The 17,620-nt window shown below is 35.9% G+C and overlaps 2 protein-coding genes across 2 annotated transcripts; both read left to right on the plus strand.

The window, feature by feature from the left end:
- Positions 1-5,652: 5,652 nt before the first annotated feature.
- Positions 5,653-6,937, plus strand: LOC113279106. The gene is made up of 2 exons (XM_026527816.1): positions 5,653-6,005; positions 6,091-6,937. The coding sequence occupies exons 1-2, from the start codon at positions 5,653-5,655 to the stop codon at positions 6,935-6,937; spliced, it is 1,200 nt and encodes a 399-aa protein (XP_026383601.1).
- A 1,274-nt stretch (positions 6,938-8,211) lies between these two features.
- LOC113279107 lies at positions 8,212-8,943 on the plus strand. The gene is made up of 2 exons (XM_026527817.1): positions 8,212-8,644; positions 8,804-8,943. The coding sequence occupies exons 1-2, from the start codon at positions 8,212-8,214 to the stop codon at positions 8,941-8,943; spliced, it is 573 nt and encodes a 190-aa protein (XP_026383602.1).
- Positions 8,944-17,620: the final 8,677 nt, after the last annotated feature.

Raw genomic sequence — 17,620 nt, forward strand, 5'->3', positions numbered from 1 at the left:
ACATTCCGAGTCTACATCAAATGACTGTCTCACACAAATCATATAAAATGTTACCAGGCGATTTTTACATGATCATCTTTTGACTTTCGTCAAGAATAAAAGATGAACTTGGTTAAAGCGAAAGCTTACCAACATATATTTCGAGAAATATGTAAGCGAGTTAAATTCAGCTCGAAATATCAAATGTGTATAATGTAAAATCTATATAGCTATACGACTTTTGTCTCAATAGGAGATAAAATAGAATAGACTTCTAAGTGATAGATGAGTTGAAGTCTCCACATACCTTTTGTTGATGAAGTTCCACAAGCTCCCCTTAGTAGTTTTTCATCTTCAATCGATGAACGTCGTGAAGTCTAAAGCTCAATTATACATTTTATCCTAATCCGTGACATAACTATAAGTAGATTAGAAATCAAGACTTGTAGTTTTAACAACTAAACTTGACAAACAAGATTGAGATAGCAATGGTTGCGAGTTCGACCGAGCATTGCTCTAACAGACATTATGATGAAAATTCTATGATCCTTACCAACAAGATATGAGGCTAAGAAAATTGCCATCATGGAAGGAAATAACCTTGGTACACTTTCCAGGAACACTCTTGGTGGGAAGCTGAAAATCTTTGATCCAGAACACAAAAGAGACAATCATTATATTTCAAATGTGGGAAGAAATTTTAATGATAAATCTCTAAGTAAAAAAAAATATGATGAGAAAGATGAGAACATCCTTAATCGAACTCTGTCACTATTTATACAACAGGTGAAGAAAACTCTTAGACATATAAAGAGGAAAAATCATAAAAAAAATCATCAATCAAGAATAAGGATAAAAGGGTTCAAATACACAAAGATGTTATAGTCGGTTCCAAATGTCTTGGTCATGGTCATCACATATCCATGTGTTCCAACAAGGACTATTGTGAGAAAACTAAGGCCCGAATAGCAACCTTAAACTATTATTCTGAGCATGAATCACCCAATGCAGTTCTTCTCACATATGTGACAATGAACAAGTTCATGATTCAAACAATTTTAAAAAATCCACATTGGGAAATGCTCCTTCCACCAGAGAAAGAATCGATCGCTTGAGTGAGGAAATTCTTTCAGTAAAGGCTGAATTCCAACAAAAAAGGGACATGTGGATTAAAAGAATTGAGAATCTGGAATGTGAACTAGAGAAATTAAAACAAGAACAAATATGCTCGTATTATCTGATGAAATCAACTGTTCGGAAAAACAAGAAACGGTCTCGACTGAAAAACTCTTGTAAGAACAGCAAATACTACTCTTCGTATAACTCTCCCACACTTAAACAAGAGAAGTTTAATACCAGGGATAATAAGATGACATGCGAACCTCCAAGGGTCCTGAATGAAAAACGTACTTATTCAAAGGATAAATCTGCTATAAATCCTAACTCCTTTACAACTATATTTCAGAAACATGAAAAAGTTCAAAAAAAAAGGGAATGTCTGAACTCTCAAGAGAAGTGAACAGAGAGATTTACAGACTGCAAGGAATGATCCACAAATTAAGGAAGACAATACGTGGGGAAAAGTTAATAGACTCATCTTCGGTCTTTGTATCCCTTGTCAAGGTAAGTAGAAGATCTAGACTAAATATGTCAGTTCCTAAAAATCCACCTGATCCTTTGCTAAGCGAAGGAAGTTGTCACATCTAGTAATTCTCTTGTTGGTTCATATCCCTCCCTTGGATGAGAATCATAATTAAAAAGGGAAAAAGTGTCAAATTCTCTTTGATTCACGTGCTTAACAATAAATTATAGATGGTAGAGTTTCACTCCCTGGAACAATTTATGTCAAACCAAGACTGATACTCCTTGTGCTCTAACTTTACTTGTTGAGCTAAGGAAGATAATTGTTATTGCGCATAATCATGAGAAGTTTAAAAACTTGTGTGAAATACCGTAGGTCTAAGGTAAAGTTTGTAATGGGAATTTATCTGTAATCTTAAGATATATATGAGTTCTCTAAGTTCGGTAACCTAGGTTACAAAAAGTTATTTCTCTTTCAGAAACCATTTAGGTTCGGGAATATCTCATGTCTTCTTCAAACTTCTAGAGCAAGGAGGATGAAGTCTGGACTGTGCAACTTCCAACAAGGAAAATCAGGTTTGAGTCATCTGATAATAATTCTTGTCAAGACAAGGGTGAATCTACACCTAGTGACAATCAACCTGGATCTCAGTTTGATGAATTATCTCTCAAATTGAATCTTGTTCTAGAACAAGTTCAAGCACTATGCTCTGAACTATAATTCTCCACAAAGAGGCTTGAAGAGAAAATAGAACTGGTTGAATCCAGATTGGATCTTATTGAAGAGGAACTTGATGATTAGAGAAACTATGAAAATAGTCTGGGAATCTCAGAGTAAAACTCTTTTAGACCATTTTTTTTATCTAGGAAACTTCTTTTGAGGATTTTATTCTTGAGAAGGATAACTAGGTTTAGGTATAGCAAAGATTGTGATTACACATAGCTATTTTCAACGTTTTTCATCTTGCATGTTTTTAGATTTATTTATTTAAATTCTAGAGTTTTTGGAAGATGAACTTGCGGTATGTAATCATTATTGGTTTAATTATTGAAAAATTATTATGAAATATTTGTGCTTTTACGTCTCGTGAATCGAGCTAATATTTCATATATGCTCAGAAGTTAAATCTGTTATGTTTTTATAAACGAAAAATAGAACAAACTCTTTGATATTTTTCTCGCAGTATTGATCTTTTTGTGATACACTTATGTGTTTTGCTGCTTGACACACTCCGTAAGATTCTCTTATGTTGAGTAAAATCGTCTCGTTGTTCGTAACTGGCCTTGAGATCAACTTATGTCGATATTATGGATACAAATCCTTGTGATTTGTTAATTTCCAAAATCCTTCTTTTTCACGAAAGTAAGCTCACTCATTTTGTTCTCTTGGGAATGACATTTTATGGGGGAGAGTTCTTAAATGAACTTGTGCTTAATTGTTATATCTTTGTGGGGAGTGTGGCTGTGGAATTATAAAGGGATGCTTGTATCTTTTTAATCTCCTAGAATGAGCGCTAAGTATTTATTACTATGTGATATCATCTAATAAGTTGATATCAGGAGTTGCATTTTAACTATGTTATTATGTAGTATCTCCATCTTCCTTAAAAATTGAGATATCTTTTGGTTGTATTCATTAGGATCCCGCGATTTTCGTACCTTTATTAATTTTATTGACCAAAAATGGGAATTTTATTTAGTAGTTTCATACTACATACATATGGTTTACGGATCATTATGTAAGGGGGAGTGGATCATTTAAGCAATAGGTTTTACCTATTAAACAAAAGATGTAAGTATTGATTAAGGGGGAGAAACATATCACCGCAGTATTACTTCAGAGTTGAGATACGGTTAAACTTTGGAGAGAAGATAATAATACTATGTTTTTGTAACAACGATTGAGAATATTTGTTTTCAAAAAGTTGTTATTGCTATGGAATCGGTTCTTCAACAAGAACGATGCTGAGTTGAACACGTTCAGAATAATTGCAACTTGAAATAACGAAGAGTTCAAGGAGAGTTGGAGAAACCAAGGAAATCAAGAAGACATGATGGATCGAGGAATTTTTCGAAAACTTTATTTTTGTTATCCATATGTATTAAATAGTTTTTCACTAAAATTAACAAAAAGGGAACATATGGGCTATAACAGGAGCATGAGGAGAAGCAGACTGAAGATCATGATCTTGCACTGAAGCTGAGCTGCTAACCATGTTGATATTGAAATAGACAACCATGGTTCCCGAGACTTTATAACATGAGTTTCCAAAATGTCGCAATCATCTCCTAATTAGATGACATGGGTGACAAAATATTGGATCACAAATCTTGCAACTCATTGTGGCTGCCTACGCATCATGAAGTTCTATCTCGAGTAAGCAACTCGTCATAATAATGCTTTCACATCATATATGCTTTACCGACCAAGCTTTGCAGCTTAAGGATGCATCTCCGATAAATGTATTTTCAACTAACACCCCTTCGCTATATATATCTTATTGACATTTTTACAAATAGAAAAAGTGAAGCAGATGGTTGTATACTAAGTCCACCTACTTTCGCGACAACGAATTTCGGGTGATGCTCCATAATGGTGCATTTTCAATTCTCGGTTAATGCTCAATTTGCGAAATACATCATAATTATGTATTTTCGCACAACTAGTGAAATCCACGTGCAACACAAGCTTGAGATGAGGTTCATTAAATGATGCATCTTTGAGCATGCATCATGTGAAGAACCCTTATTATTCGTAACCTATTTATCTCCTTTTGCTATTCTTTCTTTTTCCTTTCTTACACTTTCATTAATTATTCCCGGTTAGCTTTTTTATTTATTTTTTCCTTTTCCCTTGCTCGCACACAAACAACCCTATTAATTTGAAATGGAGGGAGTAAATATATAAAAAAAAAACTAAAAAAAAAGTTTATCCCTTGACGCAGATGGATAAAGCACAGTTGACATTATTTGACGCTGGTATCTTTGCTCTTGACAGTGTGCACAAGTCGCTCAAATCTACCCATTGCCTGTAACAGTTAAACAAACTCAAATGACTTCTTGGCCCCGATAACAACATTTCCCTTTTTTAGCATCATATTTTGGGTTACTAATTCGAGGCACCATTCTTCCCTTGCAAAAGGGTTTCTCCCGTAACTCCTGTAATTTGATACATGATCCGTGCATCATCAGAATATATATTTTAGGACCTACTCACGGGACAAATCTCTTCGGACAAATACAAGAAAGGATGTGTCCCTCCTGTCCATCGGGGATTAGCAAAGATTTTAGTGGGAAGCTTGGATAAGCGCCACGTGGCTTTCTATTTCCCTTGTCTCAGTCCGCATTTGTCCAAATGTTTTTTTCCTTCGATTTTGTCCCGCTTAGAGCATTTACGTTTTAGGACATACATAGTTTTTTCTTTTTTTTTTTTTTTTTTTATGATGGAAAAAAAACGCTAGAATTATTTATTAAAATACCTCATTTAAATTGAGGTTTGGATTGTTACATAGAAGAGATGGTAGAATGACACACCCTTCCGTTACATCATTATACATTGTACATTGACAAATTCAATTTACAATGTGATTTCTTTGATCTACATGAAACTGAAAAACGTGGAAGAACCTAACTGAATTCTTGAATCTCCAAGGAACCTCTTGATCATTCCCCAAAATGGCTTACTCAATATCATCTGCATCTCCTTCCATTATCACATCATTGAGATTTAGATCTTTAATTAATTGAGTTTTCCATTTTACCTTAACCATCAAAGATGTTATATCAAAATCAATAATCCGGCATCCCAAAATTCTTCCAGCATTAACCTGAATAACCTTCCACATAAATAATTTTGGACATTACTGAGAGAACACTTCCAAACCGGCTGACTCGGAGCTCTGCAAATCGTCGATCGACTCAGTGAATTTTTTCTTCGTTTTTTCTTCATTTTTCGAGGAACTGCATCCTTAATTCAGGTAGAATTCTTACAGTCCTAATGATCGAAGTTAAAATTTTCATCAGAAGGTAGTTATCAGTCTTTAATTTAGGTAGTTGTCTTAAAATTTTATGGAAAATACATCAAATCCAGAAATGGGTTCTTCTACTGTTGATGTTAATAACTCTGTAGATCTTGTTAATCCGGTTGAGGAAAGTCCTTCAATAGATCTTGTTAAAGGTACTGATGATAGATGTGTTGCGTGGAGATTCTCGTTAATCGGTCGTCTTGATTTGCTTCATTTGAAATTTTCTGATGCCGTTTCTAACCTAAAAAGTCAGTGGAAATTAGAAGGTCAATGCAAAATGATTCCATTAGGAAAAGGATTCTTTACGATCAAACTGGATAATGAGCGTGATCAAAGTTATATCAAAGCTGGGAAATGGGAAGTTCTTCATCAGGATCTATGGATTCGAATGGATACCCAATTTTCGTCCAGAAAATCATCGTACATCATATGCAAATATTTGGGTTCATCTTCCTGGACTCAGCTTAGATTATTGAGATGAAAAAACACTCTTCACCATCTGCAGTGCTTTGAGTGATCCTGTGAAAGTGGATGAAGCTACCTTAAACTTTGAAAATGGGTTGTATGCAAGAGTTTTAGTCAATATCGATTTAGCAAAGAAGGTTCCTCACAAGCTTTGGATAAAAACTAAATTTGGAGGTTTCATGCAAGATGTGATGCTTACTAAGCTACCTAAATTCTGCCAGAATTGCAAAATTGTTGGTCATCTTCTATCTGAGTGCAGAGTTAAGAAGGTATCACAAGAATCAAGTATTTTACAAAACAACAACTCTCCATTATTTTGCTCAACATCAATGAAGTCTCAAGACAAATTTGACTCTAATAAAGCATATGAACACAAGGGCACTAATTTTACAAAACCTGTATCTCCAACAACAACAATATCTCCTCCAACCAACACAGAGAAATTTGATATTTTCTTCACTCATGTGACACATATTAATCAACAAGAGGTTACTCCACAGCACTCAAGTAATGCAGTTAAAATTACTTCAAGAAGATTTGGTTCATTAAATACAGTGGTTGAAGAAGAAATTGTTATCAATATATCAGAGGAAGGATGTACTCTTGATCCAACAAAAATATCACAAATTGTTGAAGAAAATGCAGTTGAAAAGAGTGTTATCAAATACATAAATGGGAAGGATGGTTCAATATCAGAGGAAAGAGTGCCTTTAACCTCTTGGTCAAGAATAATTCAAAAACCAGCTTCTTCAAATGCAACATCTAATTCTGAAACACAAAAACAAGAAGCAGAACCAAAGGTAAAAATTCTACAAGCTACCAACAAATACAATTTTAGGAAAAATCAGGGAAAGGGAGGCACTAAAGGACTCCATCCACAAATATGAAGATTCTTTTTTGGAACTTAAGGGGACTTAGAAGGACTAGGGATCAAAATAAGTTGTGGTCTTTAGTAAATCAATTTAATCCATCATTAGTTTTTATAGCAGAACCTAAATTTTTTGTAGTGCAAGCTTTTTCAAATTAAATCTTCCTGGTATGAAAAATATGGTCATCCATAACTTAATGAACAATCAAAAAGGTAACATATGGTTATTCTGGAACAAAAATCTACCTACTCCTTCTGTGGTTTCTATGTCAAGTCAAATGATAACTGTAAACATAGGGGGAGATCTTATTTCTTGTGTTCATGCTCATGTTGGAGCAGTACAAAGAAGAATTTTATGGGCTGAGATGGAAGCAGTTAGTGAATTAAAACATCCATGGCGTGTAATTGGTGATTTTAATGCTATCACATCTGCTGAAGAAAAAGTTGGAGGTAGACCAGCAAACAGAAGAACAATGCTTGAATTTACTACATGTTTAGACAAATGTGAATTGCAACAAGCTCCAAAGACAGGTCTTCAACATTCTTGGTCTAATTGTCAACATGGTACAAGCAGGATTTTATGCAATCTGGATAGAGCAGTATACAATAATCTTTGGATTCAAAAATATGAAGGATGGGGTTATAAAGTTGGTATTAGAATAGCTTCTGATCACTCTCCTCTTTTGGGTGGTAATGTAAGTATTCCTAAACCAAAAAATGTGCCACAAAAAAATTTCAGAAATGGATTGAACATCCTGGTTTTTTGGAAGTTGTAAATAAATGTTGGTCTGAGCAAGTATTGGGAGATCCAGCTTATGTGTTTCAAAGTAAACTTAAGAAGCTCAAAAAAGTTCTGGTTGATTGGAATTGGAATGTTTTTGGTAATGTTCATGTGAAGATCAAAGAAGCTTAAAAAAGAGTTCAAGAATCTATGGAAGCATCTGATCAAGATCCATTTAATGAGGACCTATTAAACAATCTTGTGGAAGTAGAAAATGAGCTAAACTCCAAGGAAGTGCAGTTAAATACAATGATGAAAATGAAGGCTAGAACTAAATGGGTAAAGGAGGGATCTACGAATACAGGTTTTTTCCACACAAATTTCAAAATCAAGCAAGCCAAAAATTTTATTGGAGAATTGGAGGATGGTAACAATAACATTATAACTGAACAAGGAAAAATTGTTGAGGTTCTTATTAACCACTTTGCGTAGAAGTTTAAATTTAAAAAATGGAGATAACATAATCATTACTTGATGTGATACCAAAACTTATAACTGAAGAAGACCAAGAAATGTTGGATGTCATTCCATCAACTGAGGAAATCAAGAAAACTCTGTTTGAAATGGACCCTGATAGCTCTCCAGGACCTAATGGGTACTCTGGAAGCTTTTACAAAGCTTGTTGGCACATAATTCAAGATGATGTAGTAAATGCAGTACAATTTTGCTGGAGAAGAAGATTCATCCCAAAAGGCTTAAACTCAAATTTCATTGTTCTGCTTTCAAAAGTTGAAGGTGCTAGATCTCCTAATCAGTTCAGACCAATTGGGCTCAGCAATGTAAGTTTCAAAATCTTTACTAAGATCATTAGTTCAAGAATATCTACTTTGATGCATAAACTTATTTCTCCCCGACAAGCTGCGTACATTAAAGGGAAAAATATTCAGGATCAAATTGCTCTTGCTTCTGAGATGGTAAATGAAATGAAGAAGAAAATGAGAGGAGGTAATATTGGACTTAAACTAGATATTTCGCAAGCATATGATTCTGTCAGCTGGGACTTCTTATGTCAAGTGTTACTAAAATATGGATTTTCAGAATCTTAGTGCAAGTGGTTGTGTACTCTGTTTGAATCTGCTAAGTTATCTGTAATGATTAATGGAGGGCCAAATGGCTTCTTTTCTGTTGGAAGGGGACTTAGACAAGGAGACCCATTATCTCCAACTTTGTTTGTTCTCATAGAAGATGTACTTAGTAGGAATATTTCAAAAATGGTAGAGGAAGGAAAGATAGCTCCATGGTGATCAGAAATGGAATTCATCCCACCCACATGTTCTTTGCAGATGATGTCTTTATCTTTTGAAATGGAGCAAAGAAGAGTATTGAGAATTTGATGAAACTTTTAGAAAGCTACCAACTCAGTTCATGGAAAGTAATAAATAAAAGCAAAAGCAAGCTATTCATTGATGGCACTACTGAAGAAAGGAAGAGGTACATTCAAAATTTGATTCAAATGGATTTAAGTACTTTACCTGAAAAATATTTGGGAGTTATACTTCATTCTGGGAGAGTTAAAATTTCCACCATTTGGCCCACGGTTGAATTAATGCAGAAAAAGCTTGCTTCTTGGAAAGGAAAACTGCTATCTTTTCATGACAGGTTGGTGCTAATAAAATCAGTGTTATGTAGTGTTCCCATCTACAATATGTCAATATACAAGTGGTGTTCTTCTGTGATTAAGACCTGTGAAAAAAATTATAAGAAATTTCTTATGGTCTAGAGATGGAGAAATCAAAAATATACAATACTTTCTTGGAAGAAGATGTGTACTCCTTACAGTGAAGGTGGCTTGGGAATTCAAAGGTTAGAAGTCATTAACAAAGCTCTGCTTATGAAGTTATTATGGAGAATCATGAATTCTGATGCAGAGTGCGCATTATTTATAAAAGCAAAGTACCAAGATAAGCATGGGCAATGGAAGAACAATTGGAAATTATCTTCCATTTGGCCAGGGCTAAAATGGGCTTGGGATAATTTAAAGAAAAATATTAGATGGTCTTTAAGTGATGGAAGAAAGGTATCATTATGGTTTGACTCTTGGATTAATGATACTCCTCTTATTGAGGATATTGGTTACACAGATTATGTTAAAGAGCATATACATATGAAAATTGCAGATATAATTCTTGATGGAGAATGGAGCATGTCTGGGGGGGACCAGTCAAATTCTTTCATCCTATAATTTGCCAGAAATTGGAGCAGAGCATGACCATCTAATTTGGAAGGGTGATATAAAAGGTATCTTTTCAACTTCCTCAGCAATTAACATCATAAGAAATAAAGAACCACAGTTACATGGGCATAATTTTATATGGAACTCTTATCTTCATCCAAGCATTGCAAGCAATTTGTGGAAAATAGTTCAAGACATATGTTGATGACCTGAAAATGATTAAAAATGGCTATGATATGGTCTCAAGATGCTGCATTTGAGAAGAATCTCAAGACAATATGAACCATCTCTTATGGGAGTGCAAATTCAATATTGAGATTTGGAGTTGGGTATGCTATGTGTTTAACTTTACAAAACCAAAATATTTTGAAGATGTGTGGAGATGTGATAGAAACCATCTCTTATGGGAGTGCAAATTCAATATTGAGATTTGGAGTTGGGTATGCTATGTGTTTAACTTTACAAAACCAAAATCTTTTGAAGATGTGTGGAGATGTGATAGAAACAAAAGTCCTCTGGTTAAAGAGTGCTGGATCATTACAGCCAGTTCGATTATCAAGGAGCTTTGGTTTCAGAAAAATAAAAAGATATTTGAGCAAGTCAATCCCAATATTCAGAATTTTAAGTGCAGAATCAAGAAAACTGCATGTGAAGGGGGACTTAGAATGTAGGGTAATAAATGGGATCAAGCTTATGATAATCAGATAATTCTATACTTCAATTTGGGTCCAAGGATGATAAGATTTCAGAGCATTAAAACTTGTTATTGGATTCCTCCAAAGATAGTTTTATTCTTTTCTGTTGTGATGGTGCATCTTTTGGAAATCCAGGGGCTGTTGGTTTTGGAATTGTAATTAGAGATCATCTATGACAATTAATGGGAACCCTCTCTGGTGGAATTGGTGTTGCATCCAACTACATAGATGAAGTGTATGCTGTAATCTGTGCAGCCGAGCTTGCTGTGACTTGGGAATTGAAGAATATAATCATTAACCCGGACTCTAAAACAGTAGTCTCTGAATTTGCTGAGAATAAGATGCCCTGGTTTGTCAGAATAAGATGGCAGAAGGCTGTGAAGAAACTCAACTCAATAACATTCTGTCACTGCTTCATAGAAGTTAACTTCTCTGCTGATACAGCTGCAAAAAGAGGTGCCAAACTAGCAACAGGTCAAAGGCAACTATACTATGGGAGACCTAATTTTCTGACAAGAATTGAAATGCCAAACATTGAATACTACAGATTTTGTTAGATTTAGCTAGTACTTCCTTTCTTTTGCTTTTAAGCCTATGAAGTTGGCTTCTTTTCTGATTTACTTTTAATCTTGTAATCTTTATCAATTTTTCTTATTCTAATAAAAAGTGTGTGATTCAGAAAAAAAAAATAATTGAATCTTTTATAAGAAGCCTGAGATTCTCCAAAATGTCTTCCAAAAAAAAATCATTGATATTCGAAGTTGCCCGAAAGTAATTTACTGAGTGATTTCCAAAACATAATTTTGTCCAACATGAGATTATTAAGATAATAATTGGTGAAACAATCTGATTCAACAAATCCATGTCTTTGATTCCATCATCATATTCCATCAGAACTGCCGGAAGGCTATGATAAATTGCTATAATAGCATAATAAAACACCAAATGGCTTGAAGTAGTTATGGATAATATGTATTCAAAGCAAATAAGGAACCAGAAATCTAAAACCTAATATGACAATAATTTATCTTATTTAATTTAAATCTACTAACTACAGAAACCCAAATCTACTTAGAAACTCAGATAATCCAAGTAGATTTAGGTTTGAAGGTGCAAAAATCTAGAAGAGAAGTTTTGGATAGTTTAAGAGAAAAAAAGGAGAGAGTTTTATTTACCTGGCTTGATTGGGGTATACCCAAATTAATTGGGTTATATCTAATGAGACAAAAGCTAGGTCGTTATGGAGTAAAAGAAGCCACCCCTTATCCTTGTACTTTCTAAATGGCAAAATTGCCCCTGCAATGATTAACACTAATTTAATTGAAACGATTATATTAATTAAATTAGTTAGATTAGTTAGTTGATTTATATGAGTGGGTTTGGAAACAGTTGAGAGTGGGAAAGAGTATGAATTAATAGAGGAGGTTTGGGGGGGGGGGGGGGGGGGGGGGGAGTTAGGGTTTTTGAGAAATTTGTGATATGAGTGATTCTAATCTTGATTTTGAAGTGGGGGAGTCTTCTAACTTTCCTCCTACAGATGAGTACTTGTATGATGACCTACCAAATCATGATCAAATGTATTACATGCATGATCCTCACTTTTATTTTCCTCAAACTCAAGATGGCTATGAAAGTGATGAATATCTTGAGCCAAACGTAGAATCCAATGACTCAGAAGAAGAGAATGAAGTTGCAAGTAATCAGGTAGACAACCTACATGGTGAAGATTGTGATTTTTCCATGCAAATGATCGATTTGGTTTTTTTTCACTTTTGCTTCCCAGGGTCGGCAAGGTCGACGCTTGTCGATCATGCCGACCTTAAGCACCGGCGTGGTTTATATTTGAACAACATGCCGACTTTTCATGAGCAGTACCCGTGTCGACAAGGTAGAAAATTTGAACCTTGCCGACTTCCAATTTTTTTTGCACATGAGTCGTGATTTGAAAATGCTTACGCCGGCATTGTGATGGATACGCAGACCCTGCCGACTATATCTCGGTCGGCACTGTTGAATTTTTCTACCGTGCCGGGTATTTTGTAGTCGGTAGGGTTTTATATGTCGACTCTGCCGACTTCCAGTTTTTTGCAACACAGGAATCGTGATTTGAAAATGCTTACGCCGACATTGTAGTGGATACGTAGACCCTGCCGAATATATTTTGGTCGGCACTGTTGAATTTTTCTACCATGTCAGGTATTTTGTAGTCGGTATGGTTTTATATGTTGACCTACCGACTTTGGTAATACATATCAACTAACTTTTGATGTTTTGTAGATTGTTGCATTGGTACCGATGACGGATCAGCCTCAAGCTCACAATATTAGGGGTCCCGATACTTCCGCACATTACGCTAATGATTTGGAATGGGAGGAAAAAAACGACGCAGTCAATTGGATTGTTGAGAAAGCAAAAGAGAAGATGTGCGTTCTATTGAAAAATACCCAACAAAAAGATACGCGGTTTGAAATGGTATGCGAGTGTTATGGTTCGCCGGACACAAGTCACAAGAGAAAGGGTTATGTATATGATAAAATTGAAGGAGTTCGAGGATGAGTAGGGGACTAATTACCCCAAAGTAGTGGAATATTGCAAGAAACAATGGTTGAGGCCACACAAAGAGAGGTTTGTGTATGCTTTTACTTACGACTATAAACATTTCAAACTTGAATCCACAAGTATGGTAGAGCAAGCTCATGAGAGACTAAAAGGTCTACTTTTCACAAGTCAAAATGGGGTTGTGACGGTGCAACATGTTATCCATGAGTACACTAATAATGACATCGACATGATAAAAAAGCAATTCCAAGAAAGTAGCTTCCGTAAGTTGAAGGAGTTTAAGGAGGATAATTGGTTACTTGTTGGTATACATAGAAACGTCTCGCATTGGGCAATACGTTTCATGATGAAACATCTCAAGTTGTATCAAAAGTATGATGACCCGAGCACTCCTTGTAAGTGTAGGATAATGAAGGCTATCAGACTTCCATGTCGTCATATTCTTGGTAGGTATAAAACTCTCATTCTGATTCAAGATATCGATCCTTATTGGAAGCAACTATCTTTCAAACCGGCTCCAAGAGAATATCCCGGCGAAGAGTTTGGCGACATGGAACTTGGGAGAATAATCCTCGAAAAGTACCCCAAGTTGAATAGGTTGGACAAACAAACTATGAAGCACAAGTTGATGCCGATTGTTTACCCTTTTATGGAAGAACTTCAAGAACCGGCGAAACAAGATCCTTGTGGTAGACCACCTACCACAAAGACGAGGGCGGAAGAAAGGGAACAAATTAAAGAGTATTTGAGTACAAAATGCGATCCATCCGGACATGTTTATATCGAGGCGCAATACAAGGAGGAGCCGGCTAAAAAAAAAAGAGGTCGTCCGAGGAAAGAAACAACTACATCAACGGTTTCAAAATTGAATCCAAATAGCACTCCACTTCTTGAGAGTCAAGAAAGTGTGGAATTTGTTGGAAAGAAAAGGGGTCGGCCAAGGAAGGATTCAACTACACCAACGGCCTCAAAATTGAATCCAAATGGCACTCTACCTCTTGAGAGTCAAGCAAGCCAATGGGATGTTGCGAAGAAAAGAGGTCGTCCAAGGAAGGTAGTACAACCGGTATTGCAAGAGTATCGCGTACAACTCCCTCAAATTATTCAAGAGTTCGTTATTGGTACCGACGACGTCCCAAAGGATGTAAATTGTGGGTTTCACGTTGTCTCGCAACAATTGGGACACCTAAGTGGAGCGGTTGAGGAGAATCTCACCCGTACATAAGAAAGAAGATGGTCGCACGACTAGAAAAAGACAAGGAGTTTCATATCTCAATGATGCTAGAAGGTTCGATGGAGGACAAAGAAGTGACTTTTAAAGAATTGTTTACTAGTGTTAAAGGCCCGTAGGGAAATGCACCAATCAAATGGGAGCATTGGATGAGAATGTCGGAGTGTGGCCATCTATTGGCGGATACGTGGTCATGCGTGGTACATTTTTTTAGTAAAGGACTATCTATAACATTTGCACCGAAACATGCGATTTGTGTGGAGCAACTCAAGCATAGAAGAATTGTTATGGCTTTGGAGGATAAAAATCATTTTATTGGTCTACACTCAACAAGGAATGTCCATTACCTCCTCTTTGTAGGTTTAGTTTTTGGGAGAAGTTCATAAACAACAAGAGCAAGGAATGGGTGAAACTTTATGAGGACAACATGGACCTTTGGAATGTTTTAGATGAGTCTAGGGAATGTCTCATAGATTTGACTAAAGGAGGTTCAATAGATTTGAATGAACTCCCTCCCATAGATTTGAGTGATGAGTGATTATGATTAGGGAATAAGGAATCTTTTTGGAATACTTTTGTAATCGCATTCGTGTTTTGTGTAATGTACTTTGGAATACTACAAATGAATGAAATGGATGTGATTTTTTTGTGTATACTCCTTTGGTCGGCATTGTATTTGTCACACGACCATGCCGACCGTCACAGGGTCGACATGTTATAAATTCGTCAGGCTGCCGGCTGCACTGCATGAAAGCACAGGAAAAAAGTCCTGGGACGGTCGACAAGGTTTTTTCCCTCCTACAGTGTCGACCGTCACAGGGTCGGCATGGTCTTAGTTTCGTCAGGTTGCCGGCTTTTCTGTGGCCGACAGGGTTTATGTGGATAACCATGCCGATCAAAACAGAAAAAAAAAACTTGTTTCTGGATGTTCTCATACATTATAGTCGGCAGGGTGTATTAGGAGAAACGTTCCGACTATATATTCACCGGCATGGTTTATAAACTGTTAATATCCGGCACGCTTTTAATTTAGTACAATGCCGACTTTACATCGAATACAAACCTTAATTAAAGCATACAAACATTAAAAACTTAACCCTAACACATTTGGGACATAGATAGTATCTTTTTCCGGTACACAATTTCTTAGGAGAGGTAATTAGCTTCATCTTACCTTCGCAACATGGATCTATGCATGGTAAAAGGCTGATTTTAGCAACTTCATCTTTATACGGAGCTAGGCGCTCATCTATCCAATAGAAAAACCCACAACAAGTGCATTTTGAAGCATACGGCTGATATACATCTCCTACTTCATCTTTCATGAGAAATAAAAATCCCTTACAACCTTCAATAGTGCATTTGCTTTCTTCTAAGGGACAATCGTTTGCAAAATGACCACTTAATGTACAAAGACTACAAATATTTGGTTGTGTTGCACTTGAAACTTCCATTCTTTATGCAAGGTTGAAGATGAAGTTGAGAATGCTTTTATAATAACAACACACCTAATATCTTGATTTTGAAATTTATAGCCGTTGAGCATTCAATGGATTGTACTTTGTACTTAAAAAGTAATATTTTTATACTACTAACATTTAGGTCGGCAGGGTTGAGATTTCAAACCATGCCGACTACCTATCCCTGACAACACTACAACATATAACATGGTATGGTCGGCAAGGTCGAGATTACAAACCATGCCGACTTACTGCAACTCTAATATTGTCTAAAACTGCACAAAAAGAATAACTTCTAAAGCCACTGAAACTGAAAATTGACATAAGTTTAACAACTCTAAAACCACAATCTAATATTTCAAAACATAATGAAGAGTTCAAACCACAATCTAAGTTTCTAAACCAAGTGAAACATAATAAAATTTAAGAAATTCATGGATCCTTCTCATTGTTGTTATCTTCCTTTCCATCACTAGATTTTTCACCATCACTAGCTTTTTCACCAGCATCGGCTTTTGCTTTTCCCTTATCTGGACCTATGTAGTCACCGACCTCATTGTAATAGGGGTTCACTCCAGAAAAGTCACATGCCCTGAAAAAAGTTCTTGGATCAACCTCCTCTTCTTCCTCCTCTGATGATGTGCATTCAACATAGTTGAGGGGATTGCTAGGACTGTGCATAAACCTTAGGAATTCTTCAGGATCTTTCTTACCCATAAGAAGTAACTTTCTTACATGGCAATTCTCTTCAGTTTCATCTTTAGGATCTTCTAAATTGGGATAAATTCTGTCAATAAATTCTAATAGCTCTTCTGCATTTACTGTACAAGGTAGATCTTCTTTTTTTTCCTCTGGGAACCTAAACAATGCACAAATAAAAGATATAAATTTTTACACATTGAAACATGGTTCTGGTCATAGGGTCGGCAAGGTCGAGAGTCTATACATCGCCGACTAATACTTACTCGGCAAGGTTGTAATCATATACCAAGCCGACCAACACACAGTCGGTAAGGTCCTATACAAGAAAAATGCCGACGGTTAACTCAGAAAATTAAGGTTTCTGTGACCTAAAGTCGGCATGGTACAAATCTAAGAATATGTCGACTAGAAAAAAGTCGGTAGGGTTCGTTATTGGATACCATGCCGACCCTGGTTATTGTCTAACAGTCGTCATGGATGTTATGAAAAGTCGGCAGGTTATTCATCCTGAGACCATGCCGGCTCTTACAAAATACCAACAGTCGGCGTGGTTCTAAATAATCGACCTTGCCGACTGAAAACACATAAATCATAATTTTTGATAATCTAACCTAATATAACAATCATACAACACATCAAAATAACGGGTTTGAGTTTAGAAATCACTTACAGTCTTCTTTTCGCCTGTAAAGGTTTCTTTTCAACATCTTCAAGGATTGCATTATTGGGTTTACGCGTTCCAACTTTTCCCTTACCTTTGCCCTTTGATTTGGATCTTTTCATGTTACCTGTTGAATCTCTCTTGCTACTGGATCGTTTAGAATCAACCATTTTTTGTAGAAAATCAAAATTGAAAATTCTGGTTGGATGGAATAAGATGAAGGAAAGAGAAGAGGAGAGGGATTAGAGAAGATAGATTAGAGGAAGATTAAACAGTTTTTAGTTTTTAAGTTTAGGGCTTAGTTTTACGTTAATTAGTGAAGGGGTACTAAAGTAACTTTACCACGTTTTAGCCTCCCCTTAATAAGGGCACTAGTCCATTCAAATTTGGGTATACCCCAATTAATATGGGTATATTTAGGGCTGTCAATGGGTACCCAT

This window comes from Papaver somniferum, chromosome 5, assembly GCF_003573695.1.
Source record: "Papaver somniferum cultivar HN1 chromosome 5, ASM357369v1, whole genome shotgun sequence".
Taxonomy (NCBI): Eukaryota; Viridiplantae; Streptophyta; class Magnoliopsida; order Ranunculales; family Papaveraceae; genus Papaver; species Papaver somniferum.